The sequence below is a fragment of the Epinephelus lanceolatus genome, chromosome 2, assembly GCF_041903045.1.
Source record: "Epinephelus lanceolatus isolate andai-2023 chromosome 2, ASM4190304v1, whole genome shotgun sequence".
NCBI classification, from domain to species: Eukaryota; Metazoa; Chordata; class Actinopteri; order Perciformes; family Serranidae; genus Epinephelus; species Epinephelus lanceolatus.
Window position 1 is genome coordinate 30,006,095 of NC_135735.1, and position 13,761 is coordinate 30,019,855.

General features: G+C 39.8%; 1 protein-coding gene across 2 annotated transcripts in view; it reads right to left on the reverse strand.

The window, feature by feature from the left end:
- LOC117260150 (CUB and sushi domain-containing protein 1-like) overlaps window positions 1–13,761 on the reverse strand; it is a 529,510-nt gene that overhangs the window by 201,710 nt on the left and 314,039 nt on the right. For both annotated transcript variants that reach the window (XM_078176328.1, XM_078176324.1), the window contains exons 9-10: window positions 12,327–12,451; window positions 1,714–1,835 (exon numbers count right to left, since the gene is read on the reverse strand). In XM_078176328.1, coding sequence (XP_078032454.1) covers window positions 1,714–1,835; window positions 12,327–12,451 — 247 coding nt within the window. The remainder of the gene's footprint in view (window positions 1–1,713; window positions 1,836–12,326; window positions 12,452–13,761) is intronic.

Below are 13,761 nucleotides of genomic sequence, written 5' to 3' on the forward strand. Positions count from 1 at the left end.
CTCCAGTTTTCAATGAGCTCAGTGCCATCTTGCTCTCTTTTTGCTCTTCTCTCTCTCACCATCTTCAAACTTAACATTTTAGACAAATCAAAGTGAAAGGAGGAAAGAAGATGACAGAAGGGAAAAAGTAGACGAGGAGAGAGCAGAGCAGAGCAGATGAGGCAGAGAGGGGTGAGGACAGAGAAGTAGAGAACACAGAACAGAGATGTTAGGGAAGAATTGAGAGGCGAGCAGAGGGAGAGAATGGAGAGCAGAGAGTACAGGAGCTGGGGAAGGGGAGAAGAAGTGAAGACAGGGTATATGATGACACATGAAGAGAAGATAATACCACAAAAGAATCTGCGGAGAGAGAGACTTGAGATGTTGTACCACAGGTATATGAATTATTCATCTCTACACAACAATGGCTCAACAACAAAGTTGCCTTCACAAAATTGGGGAGGTGTGGTGACCATGAGCTCGCAATGGAAACAGAATTCAGTCACCAAGCAGGAAAACAAAAGGAAAGCCTACAACAACAGCCCCTCGACGTTCTTTACACACGTTCTTGACCACATAAGAGATTATTTGTGTATGTTGTGTCATAGTTTCTAGTCTTGCTTATAACTTTTAACAAGTCATGCTCCGTTTTTGCCCCTCATGTACCTCCCCACTACATTTTTAATCTCTATTTAGCACAGAAAGGCTCTTTATGCAATATGATTTTTCAGCAACAGTCACTGAGTTACACACATTAAAAACAGAGATTTCTGACTGATGAAAACAAATAAAGAAAAAAATCTCCAATAAATAACATTCTTAATATCCATCTTGTTGGCAAAGATCTTCAATGATCGTCGTTGAAAGTCGTTTTTTTTGTTTTGCTAGTCAGTGTGCTGTGCAGTGTACTTCTGGGGAGGTTTTGGCCCCAAGATTTTGCTGCAGAGTGAGTGCTATTTACTTTCATGCTACTCTTTGGTACAGTCAGCTGTGGACGTGATGCAGCGGCACAGTGGCAGAGAGACTTTCTATCGTAAGGCTTTGAAATAACATTATCTCCTCTTATCTGCTTGGAAGCGGTGAATTTACAGCTCACATGAAGTTAATACGACACAGTTACAGTCTCTGGCTTTTGTTTGATATCTTGTGTCGGCAAAGAATGTTGTTGCACTTTTCCGATCCGTTGTTAGCACCGTTAGCTTTTTTACTGTATTACACAAATGCGAATATCACACTGAATGTCCCACTGAAGCCTGTTCAAACTTTCAAACTTTATATGGCAGAAAAAAAAGTTATCGTCGAATATTCACATTTGGCCAAATCTGATTCGACCGAGTTGGGTACTGCCTTAAACACAGATTAGATAATTGGCAGTCTGTTGTAGTCTCCTCATCAACTTCATCACCTTCTTCGCCATCTTAAATGACAACCGCTTTGAGCTTTTGACAGCCATAAAGTGGCAACACTGGATAAGGAAATTAAACATTTTGACAACACAGACTGGTCAATATGTGACATAAATGACAAACTCAGTACTCTTGGAAGAGCAGTGCTTACTTAGACAAAAAGCTTTGTGTGAAGATCTCTACATTAGACAACATAATATGATGGTAAACTGAAGTAAATTCAAGGTATAGAACGTTTATTTTTTCCCACGTGAGATTATAATAACTTTATTTTGATGGAGATGCCTGGTGAAATAAAGCAGGATTAAAATAATGAAAATGAGCTCACCTTCCCAGAGTCCATTGCAGTGATGACCCACACACAGTGTGCGTTGTTCTCATACTGAACAGGGTAGTTAGGAGAAGTTATGACACCTTTGGGCCCCCTTAGATTGCTGCCACAGGTACGAGCTACAGGGGAAGAAAGCAAAAGAGAGAGACAGAACGACACAGAGTTTTAAAAAAGATTCATGGGGTAATCAAAATTATGCTTGCAGATTGCAAATGGCCTCTTACCTTTGAAAAGAAAGGACAGAGAGAGGGTGTGGCAGAGGAGGAGGAAATGGTGTTCAATGTAACCAAAAGCAAAACAGTGATTTGTGGACACTAAACTTGGGCAGTCTGTTGGACGTACATGCAGTTATCTCATTGTCAGTGGCAAACAAATCTAAAATTATCACTGCAACCCTTAGAAAATCAAAAATGTCCTGCAATGAAATCAATCACACTCCCTTTCCACGTCTTCCTTTCCCAGGTATTTTCCACAAACACCAACTGCTAGCAAACTAATTTCTTACTCATTATACTTCTACTTAGCCAATGTGCTATTTAAGTCTAATTAATTACAACAGTTTTAGTTCTGATAAACTCACTGAGTTATTCTTAATCTTTACTACTCTTTTTATGGATCATCAGTAAAACACTGATTTCATTAGTCATTCATATGAATCATTCAAAGATAAAACACTTCTCTCTAAGAGTGGGTAATCACAATTTATTAAGTGAGTCTTCATTACCAAATGTGTTTTTTTATCATTGGATTCATGTTTCCATAATTGTGTTCATCATCAATCTCACTTATGAAATTAAAACAATAATCAAATTGAATAAATTCAAATTTTAACTTCATTATCTAATAAATAAACAAATATGAATTTGCAGCAGCCTCCATTCCAAATTTCAGCCTCCTAGGGCAATAAACTACAGCTGTCAAAGGGTTAGGGAAATCTTTGTGGACTCACAAACCAATTGACCACCAAAGCAAGATAGAGCAGCTGGACCGGCCAAAAACATTTAGGTAAATGCTGCACCTTGTAAAAAAGTATGCGCACAAAATGTAGGGTTAATATGGTGAACTAAAACATACAATCTGTCCTGACCTTATGAATAAACAATAACACCAAGACTACAAAAATAGTGTCTGTCATAAAAGGTAACTCTCCATCATCTGTTTACGAAAAGAGGGGTTCAAATGGCAATAGTGTGACAAAGTAAGATTTAAAGGGGAACTTCTTCCATCTTCCAAATTTGTATATTGGTATAAAAAAGAAAACAAACATCCTGCGTGTCCACAAAATCACAGTCCCATTCATTGTCTATGGAGTGGCTCCAGACTTATACTCAGTGACTTGAGAAGTTTGAGATTGTCCTCTCTGGTTTCTGACTTTGAGAGTATAGCTCATGTTCACAAATATTGGTTGAACTTTCCTTGGCCACAGAAAGAACATATTGGAACTCTTAATTTAGGTGGTGCTTCCCTTTAAAGCACCACATGCTGTATGGTCATGCTGCAGAGGACAGGGGAGAATAATCATATTATTCTAGGAAGTGAATCCAATTGTACCAAAAGGGCGTATCATGAGCTCTGCGAATCTACTGTCCACATGAGTGCTGCCTTTCGGAAGCCTTTTACATTGGATACAAACATAAAAATGCATAACTTGGTATGAGTACAAAACCCAGAGCCCTGTGAAATGGAAAAAAGTACTTTGGGCTGTGGTCTGAAGACTTTTTCTTCTATCCCCTGTCCATCATAGATGCATTTCTGTGTTGGAAAAAAGTCAAAGGCTTTAGAACAACAATGTTCTCTGACAAAGATGATGACGAGGTGAATGGTATCAGCAACCACCTTTGAGGGGTTAATCATAATCAACTACTGCATGGCCATATTTTGGCCATTAGGTTGGGCTTAGCCTAGCAAACACTGTCTCAACATGTTAGACAACTCACAATGACCCCCAAAAATAAAGGGCAGCAAATTCAAAATAAGCACAAACCAGAATGTCAAATGTCAAAATCGCCTAAAAAACTGGAGGCTTCTCTCTGAAAGAAATAATACACACCACATTACTCAATATTTGTATAATGAAAACCCAGGGGAGGTGGAATGTTGTTGTTTTTTATGACTTAATTTTATTGAGTTTCGAAATATCAACAACACCAAACCACCTCAGAAGAAAAAAAAGCTCCTCGAACAACACCAGGCATAAAAGGTAAGGATTGACTAATACTAATAGATGAAATAGAAGCTAATAAACCATAATGATAAAACAAATACACTGGGGTAAATCAAAAATAACAGTATTAACATGACATGTAAGCAAACTTGTCAGAGTCCAACCATACCACTGTTAAATGTCCATTCACAGTCCATAACAGGTAAGTGTCAAAACTGTCCATGTAATAATGTTCATATAAATATTGCTGGGATGCTGTTTTGATGGCAAAGGGTGATCATACTTCTTTTGAGGGACTGTTTCTATTATTTTGCTCACTCACTTTACTTATCTGTTTACAATATCAATAAAACATATGACAAAAGCTAAGATGAACATAGTATTTACAGCTGAAACAAAGCAAAGGTTTGCCTTTTTTTCTTTAGCCAAAGACATGATAATTTGGTCATTTTTTTTAGAGGCAACCTTTTATGAACTAAAGTGGACAAGCGTAATTCTTTTATCTGTTGTTGGTGGTCGATAAATGTTAGGCGGTCACCAAAATCATTTGGATTTACATTTGCCGGTCCATGTACAGTATGGTGGTACTACTTTTTGTAGCAAGCTTTCCATTAGCTGTTTAACGATACACCAACAAGCTGACTAACAATAAAATTTATCTATTTTTGGAAATAGCTTTGTTCCATGTAAAGATTGGCTTTTTAAAATATTTGTTCTGAAACTCTTCAGTTCAAACTTTCAGTACTTTTGCTCCCGAAGAGCCTGCAGATCTTACTTATCAACAGTATTTTTCATAATATTCTTCCTAATGCTCTATCTTACCCATATTGATTTTGTCTTGTGCGATACTCAAGGTAATATTTCTTGCCTTCAGTACCTCATAAGTCACCCATGTGTTATTGCCTTAAAGAGATATTTGGAAAAAAAAAGTGTATTGTGTCAAAAGTACCCTTAAAAACCCCTCTCCTAAGCACAATGATTTTTAAAGGCTTACTTGACATTTTCAGTCAGTTTTAGTCAACAAGCACTGTCACCATTGCAGAGGAAGTTTTATCTGATCATATTTGCTCTTTATCTATCATAATGACTTCGCTGGAGGCGATCACTGCCATTAGAGGAGGGAGGGAAGGCCAATGACATAGTGGCAAAAGCATTGGAGACAAGAAAGGACATAAGAATAATACAGAATTATGGCATGGGTGAAGAGTAAGAGACAGATGGGTGGAAATAATAAAGTAAAGAAGTTTGCAAATACAGACAGGTTGGGAGACAACGTGGGGAGGCATGAGGGAGAGAGGTTAGAAAGAGATGGAAAGCAAGAGTAGAGAGGGTGAAAGATAATAATGTGAGAAAGGAAGAGAAAAGAAATTGGAGGAGGAAGGGCAAGAGGCAGGAAAGAGACAGAGGCACAGAAAATACCATGAGAGAAAGGGAGAGAGAGGAGGACCTCAGATGACTGATCTGCCTGTTAATTAGAAAAGAGGGCTGAAACACACTGTGATACACACAGGTACACACACACGCGCGCGCACGCACACACAGACTCACAGAAACACATTGACGGCAATTCATCCTAGAGACCAGCTTCTAATTAACATTAAAGTCTCAGCAGAGAATGAGAGTGGCTCATGGGTTTGAATCCCAGGAGAGAGATCACACCAGATAACACAATACACCAGAGCTACAGTATAGGAATTTTTAACCCCTGCCTGTCTGGTTGTCTCTATGTTACAGCCTCTGTTTCTCTCTCTCTCTCTCTCTCTCTCTCTCTCTCTCTCTCTTTCACTCTTTTTACTTGTCTTCTCCGTAATTACAGATATTTATGTGAAAAATATCAAGACATAGATCACTGTCAAACATAATACCTTGAATGTTGTTTGCAGCTGTCGCTATGCTGTGCAAAGTTGTCATACTGAAAATTCACCCTTTGAATGCTGATTTTCCCATTAAAACGTACCCATCCGTAGTTTCAAAGTAAGAAAAACAAGTTGTTCCACAGTTTAAAAATATCATACATATTTCCTGCATCTACTTTTACCACTTCATTGGAGGAATATGAAATGTAATGCATACTGAGTGAAATCCAACACCCACTGTCTGTAACGCTGCCCAATTGAAATGGAAATATTCTACTTCAGAAGTTTTGTGCATCATTTTAACCACAGTTTTTTTTCTAGCTTGGCTTAGGGATTACTGTATCTTGCTACTCAACTCTGTTCACCAATCACTTGATAACTTTCTTTCCTGTTTGATGCTGGACAGGTAGTGTATAATTTTTGATGAAAATAGCTGCCTAAGGGAGCCAATGGCAACGATTAATCTCAAAAGCACGATATTTGGTGGAGTTGTGATTTCAAAAAGAGGCTAGAAAACTCCACAGAATGGAAAAGTTGGATGCTAATATTTCATGACTGGGACAGAAACAGCAATGCTTTTATATTTGATCCAGAAATTCATGATGTGGGTATATTAGAAGCCACTTAAGCTACAGGAATTTGGCTTGCTCAATTCTTGTCATGTTGTTATTCTTAAATTTTGTGCATTTCATTTTATCACTCAACAATATGCTCATGTTTTACTTTTGTAGACAGTGAAGTTTTATTCTATTTTGATTCATTCTATTGTATGTTAATGTCAGAAATATTGGTCAGTGCAGGTTTAAGGATCTGTTTTCATTTGGATAACAAACAGAAGAGAAATCCATGTGCAATACCAGGTAATTCTTGCTATTTAACTGTTCTTAAAATGGAAAAGTAATTCTCCCTTAATTTCCAAAACATCCAAGGCACCAAAAATATTTTTAGCAACAATTGGTTCAAGGTCATCTGGCTAAGGGTAAAAGAATAATTATTCCACAAAAACTATAAACAGTAAAAAAAAACAAAAAAAAAAAAACCTTTGCGAGTAAACTAATTGTGTGAATAATATCCATGTGTCCTTCCATCTGTCCTTCATCGCTACTGTCTCTTACTGACAAGAATAGCCAGTATCATGAAGTCAGGCAGGTTCCTGCAGTCACAGACAGACATATAGACACCAAACAGGCACGCACACACTTACACTGTAATACAATGTGACAGCGACCCTATAGTGTGTGCCTGAACACAGGGACTGGCTGTCTGTCAAACACACACACAGCTCAAGGCAAATGCTGCTGCAGCTATGAGGTGTGTGTGTGTGTGTGTGTGTGTGTGTGTGTGTGCGTGTGTGTGACATTGTCCGTTGGATACTTGCTGTCAGTGTAAGTGTGTGTTGTGTGCACGCGCACTGGGGAGTGTATGCTATCTGTCTGCCTTTTCATTGTGGAGCAATAAACCCAATAGGGTATTGTCAGTAAACATGTGGGCAGTGAGAGCCCCTGCATCATTGCTCTGCCACTCACACAGTTATTTATTTAGTCACTCAGCCAGTCAGTCAGAAAGTGAATCATGACTTTAACACATCAACACACAGCAAAATGTGAATCACGCTGATATTGTTCATTGTGTTTCCGTGATAGTACACTTTAAGAGTCTCTGCATTAGCAAATACCAGCAAAATGACATACTCAGACACAGCTTTAAAAATGTCAGTCCATTCTGGTGATATAGTTTGACTATTTTCTTTTTTTTTTTTTTTACATGTGATGCTTTACAAATGGGGATCTGGATTGCTTTAGATTGTCCAGGTGTATATTGTCCTTTTCAGTTGGTGGTTTGAAAGGAGCTGATCAAAGATATATGCCAATTCAAGAGTTATTTTTGTTACTCAACTCAAAACATTTGTGACCATTTTTCTGTCACATTTGTTTTTATCAAGCAGAAGAAGATGACGCTCCCATTCTTGATTCTACCTACAAAGCTCAAATTGTAGAGCTCAGTCGATTTCCAGTATTGCCGGTCCACTCCAGTGTACAAGCTTAAACTGTTGTGATTTTATGCAAACCAGCTGAACTGGCATTTCACACATTCTAACAAATTAAAAAGCAGCCTACATCAGCAATCATTATGGCACAGTTAGTCTCTCAACTAGAATTACCGCCTTGTAGTTTTAGGCCTCCGCAAACTAGTCAAGTTGTAGTTGCACTTTACATCCATGTCTGTGTAGACTCCTATGTAGCCATGACAGTTAACAATGCTTCAAATGTTGCTTCAAAAGAGGCTACAAATTCTAAAGCATGTATGCTTCACACACATCTTCAACCTGGCTGCACAGAAGGTCTATACGATCAGCACAGTTTCAAGGTAGGCACCCAAGATCAGTGTCACCAATTCAATACCTGACAAAATGTTTCCCCTTCTATTCCTGAGTTAAGCTGTTGAATGAAGACCAGTGAAGTGTTTTCTGTGGAACATTATGATGTCACAGTGAAGCTGACCTTTGACCTTTTGGATATAAAATGTCATCCTTTCATCATCGTGTTCTATTAGACATTTGTGTGAAGTTGCGTCATAATTAGCCTGAGAATTCTTGAGTTATGGCCAAAAACATGTTTAACTGTGTAAGTGTGGCCTCATGTGAGGTCACGGTGACCTTGACCATTGGCCACCAAATTTTAATCAGTTCATCCTTGCGTTCAAGTGGACATTTGTGCCAAATTTGAGGATATTCCCCTAAAGTGCTCTTGAGATACTGTGGTCATGAGAATGAGACAGATGTGATGTCACATTGACTTTGACCTTTGACCACCAAAATTTAACCAGTTCACTGTTGAATTCAAAGCCCCTTTCCCACAGCACAACAAAACCACGAACATCTGGTGTTTGTATGTAATGGGAAAGGACTCTGCAGTAGTCAGGTATTTATCGGCTCTGGCTCCAATCGGCCGTGATGGAAATCCGTCTAATGAGGTGCAATGATGCGCCGCCACAAAACACCGTCCATCTTCGCTCAAGCAGCCCTTAAACATTGTTCCAATTTAGTCGCCATCGAGTTTGAAAGAGACTGAATACGTAGTATTGTAAGCTACAAGTGGACTTTTTTTTGCCAAATATGAAGAAATTCCTTCAAAGCATCCTTGAGACATCACGCTCAAGAGAATGGGACATATGGACGTATGTGGAGGCGTAAAAAACACGGACTGCCAGAATAGCAACATTTTGGATATGAAGCTCACAAAAGAGGCATCCTGACTGAACATGAGACTTAAGTATTTCTCGTGCACTGTTTTGAGCTGAACTTTTGTCAAATGCTCTGTTACCATTTATTCGTTCACTAATAACAACCCCCTTCCTGCTGGCTATACTGTATGTCATTCCCAGTAAACATCACAATGTAAAAATATGTTTTCTGTTTAAAAAGTACAAACGTAGGAAGATATCAAGTCACACCCACTTGTTAAGTGGTTACGTCTCCAGTCTGATCTCAAGTGTGCAGCTGATAGGTAGATTGCTTGTTTACATTGTCATAACAGAAGTGCATATTTAATGGATTTGATCTGAACAGAGAGCTTCAGTGTTACATTATAGTAACAGCCGGATGATCACTTGCTTTTAGGATGCAGCGTCGTTATGTTCCATTCAGGAGCAGCTGCTATCAAATCGGTTTGAAACTTCTCACACTAGCCCAACCTTGCTTAGCTGTTTTTCCACCCAGAGAAGCAGCCATCAGTGGGGACCGAATTAATACAGGCTGGAAATATGCTGAAAAAGTCAGAAATTTGGGCAGCGATTCAGAGGCCTGGAACCAGACCAAAGTATTGCTGCATTACAGGGGTTGTGCAAAATCTCAACACTTAAAAGAATCAGAGACCATTTCACACGACTTGAGTTAAATGTATCAACTGTACTATGTGATATACTGTTCATAAAAAAACTGGTTTAGTATTATTGATTAGTTTTAGGGCTTTGCAGGGCCCTGCTCTCAGCTATGCTCTGAACTTTTTCTCCCGCCTGGGCAGAAGATTCCTTACCAGAGGAGCTCAGACAGAAACCTTACAACTGTTTCAGTGTCCAGGGTGATGACTGAAGGTGAACAGGCTTTTACCATCAGGGCTTCATGGCTTTGGAACAACAGCCTGGGGATCTCAGGCAGCAGTAAATAACGTATCATAAAAGAAACGATTGGCCTTATTTTATCCTTTCACTATCATCAACAAATCCCCTTAAGAAACAAAAACTAACAATGAATTTATAGTACTAACACACATTGTCTGTGAGGCCAAACCCTAATGAAGCCTACACATCCCTGCCATGGCAGTCCACTGTTATCCAATAACTATTAAAAGCACATTTAGAAGTCATAACATTGCCTTTGGGCAACATACTCCTGCTTTATGGTGAACATGCAAGTCTAGTTTCAGTGCTACACTGCCTGCAGCAGTGGGATCTCTGATGACAGGTAGGGCATCATTTTCTTTACCCTTGGACCTCTGGGGCGATAATAGCTGGTCATTGGGGTTGATAGTTTAACTCCTCATCCCTCCTTACAGCGTGCTGAAGTGTTCTTAAGCATAACGCTGAATCCCAGATAATCAAGGTTGTCACCTTGCCTACAGGCTCCGCCACCATCAGTGTATGAATAGGTAAATGTAATACATAAGTACTACATACATGCAGTCTTTGATGTCCATGGAAAATTAAAATACAATTAAAGGTATACTATGAGGGAATTGTTGGCCACTATTTGTAAACACTATCACCTGCAGAAGTGAAAGCCAACGTCAGCTTTGTCTACTTGACAGTTTCGCCTCACAATATTTTTCATACTTTCCACTTAGATGTGTGCTGCTACTACCAGGTCACTACCTTGTAATAAAGTTCTGACTTCACCTGCGCGCTGTGCCCTAGCACTTCCTGAACATGGAAAAATAAGAAGAAAATTGAGCATAGCTTCAGGCAGGACACGATGTCAAGCTCAGCTTACATCCCAGCTACATCAGCTGATCTCAAACAGCCCAATCAACTGATGGAGCAGCTGATTGATGGCAGGGAGTGAGCCAATATAACACATGATTCCTTTCTATGCAAATATTGCCAAATCTGATTCAGGGCGCCCTATTTAAACTGCTCTGGCCTGCCCACTGTTGCTGTTTCCTCTGCAAGCCACATTGCAACCCACCTCCACCCCAGCTCCTCCTTTTCATGCTGTGTCTGACTTATCAATGTCATTTCTGTTTGTCATTGATGCTACTCTGTTCTGTTCACAGGGGGTCTTTGCTGCTGCTCTCCCTGCCTTTGGCTTTCCATGCAGACGTGTGGAAGGGCAGAGAGGTGTGTTCTCTCCACCTAATGCTTTCCACGTAGGTGTGTGGAAGAGGCTTTCTGCGTGGGCCCGAGAAAAGGCAGAGGGGCCCCAGAACAGAGCCATACTGCCAAATATAAAACTGCAAATGGAAATAAAGTTTTCTTTGACTAAAATGTTCCTGACTGAATTAAGAAAATACAAGCAGAGGGCAGACTCTCTGCAGATAATAACACAGCCACAAACTTGAGTCATAAGTGATAATTGAGAGGGATTATTTTTGCATGAATCTATACATTGTTTTTCAATGAAAATTTTAATTTAGTATACCTTTTACTAAGATTTTGAATACTTCAGTAAATATTATGACACACTGATGTATGACGCAGTTATCAATGAGGCTATATAAAAATGGACTTAGTTACTTACTGCAACCAAATCATTACAACAACTTTCACACAATAGACTCAATGCACATTGATACTAAACAGCAAGTGTGCTTTGTTAGAAATGACCTGACACTCAGGCCACACTGCCTGTGTGAGCAGTGTGTGTGCATCGTGGAAACTCTTGTCATTTTTTTGGAGCCTGTGTTAACAGTTTAGGGCAGCCACACTGCCTGTGGGAGCAGAGCGGATCAGGCGTGGCTCGGCTACTGCTCAGCTGTAGAACATCTAGAGATTCAAAGTCTCTCCTAATTCTTCTGTGCTGAGCAGGGTCTTTAGTAATAGACAGAAAAATGGGACTTTAAATTGTCATACTGGCATCATACCACCTTTCACTGTAGTTTCAGTGTCTATATCCATGAAGAAATATTAATATTTATTTTTAACTCAACACTTCCTGTTTCTGTTGAAAATAAAAGCCCTCTGACAATCAGTGGACATAATGCATCAGTGGACATAATGCCTTCAATTGTTAACACAAGGCTTCTAATTGTAAAGTATTTGCAGGACAATGTCAGTGAAAATGCAGTAACCTGCACAGCTCCATAAATAAGTAGTGAGTAGTGAGTTCCAGCTTTTAATTATGGAAATACAGTAGTTACAGAAGATGGCAGCTCTGCGGCAGGGCTGCAACAGCAATGCTGTCTGTGTGAACATCACACGCGTGGGAGCTGCAGCAGTTCAGCGAGGTAGCCGTCATCCGTTGCTCACACAAGCAGTGTGGCTCGGGTGTTATGCTGTTGGTAGGCATGAACCCACAGTATAAATAGCTCGAGCTCTAATACATTTACATCCACAAGACATAACCTGTTTCAGAGGGAATGACAGGTGAAACTTACTTCTGCAGATGGGTCTGTGGTCACTCCAGGCAGCCAGTGTGTCAGTGACTCGTTGACAGGTGATACTTTTAGATCCTTGTAGTACATAGCTGTCATCACAACTGAACTGGACGCTGGATCCAATTCTGTTAAAGGGAACACAACAGTAACAACGATTGTCAAAAACAGTAATTAGAGTAAGGTTGACTCTAGCTCTCACTGCTTCATAAAGATGATACTGGTATAGACCTCCTCCATCGCTGGTTATACCTTAAGAAAACTGGAGAGGAAGATAATTGTATAAATCATGTATAAATTATGGCAATGATATTAATGATGCAGTGGCTTTTAGATCCCTGTAGAAGAGAACGTCCCTACAGATCATCCAATTAGGATCTATAATTCCTCCTTTTCTGTAAGAGCCTTTATTTTTCTCCACTGATGCCTTTTTCTTATTGTCTGCTTTCCTTTGCCCTCTTCTCGTTCTTTCTCCACTCCTCTCGCCTCCTCTCTTATCATTTCTTATCATTCTTGTTTTCCTCATTCCCTCCAACACCCCGCTGTCAAGCACGTGAGAGGGACATTCAGCCATCTGAGTGGATGTCTGCATGATGTCTTGTCTCTTAAGCTTAATGTCTCCTCCCTGCTGATGCACACCACAGTCTACCACCTGGCCAAACATTCGCTACGTAGGGTTCTGGTTGTTCAGTGGCTCCACCCTGTTGTTAAACACTGCAGAGCGGTATTGCCTGGCCAAATCTCATAGTTAGTGCCTGTGTCACGGAGAGTTGGGTCATTCACTTTACAGCTTCTGCTACTTCAGCGATGTTGATGACACCGAAAGTACCTCCCATCCAGCCGCTCACTGTGAAATTTACAATTACAGGAAAGAAAACTTTGTTGTTATTGCCATTTCCTCAAAAAGAAGTAAAACCCTTCCATCAAAGTTGTGTAAGCGGTTGCCTGTGAATCAAAACTGCCATGACACAATAAGTTACAGCCATCACACACATCTGCACTGCCCAACAGTGAAAACTATTTGGTTTTCTCTGCAGCTATGTTTTCTCCCCATTTCTCCAGTTTAACTTCATCACAACACCATTCTGTTCCAGCTCCTGCATCTCAGTGCGTAATGATGATTAGATAGAAACCTGCAACACACACCAAACACATCCATGCCAACATGCATGCACACAGACAAACACACAAACACATACACACACTGAGGTAATGACCTTTCACTAACTCAGACAACTCCACTAATAGTCCTACAGAGTTTGTGCAGTCAAAGTTGCTAATGGCTAAGAAGCACACCAGGAGCTTGAGATTAAAAGATGATTATCGTTTAAAGTTTTTTGGCCTGAAAATAGTCTCAGAAAAAGGTAAAAATGGAATGCCCATCTTGATTTTCGCATAAACCAGAGAGAAACATGAGAGCAATTTAGCTGCCACTGAT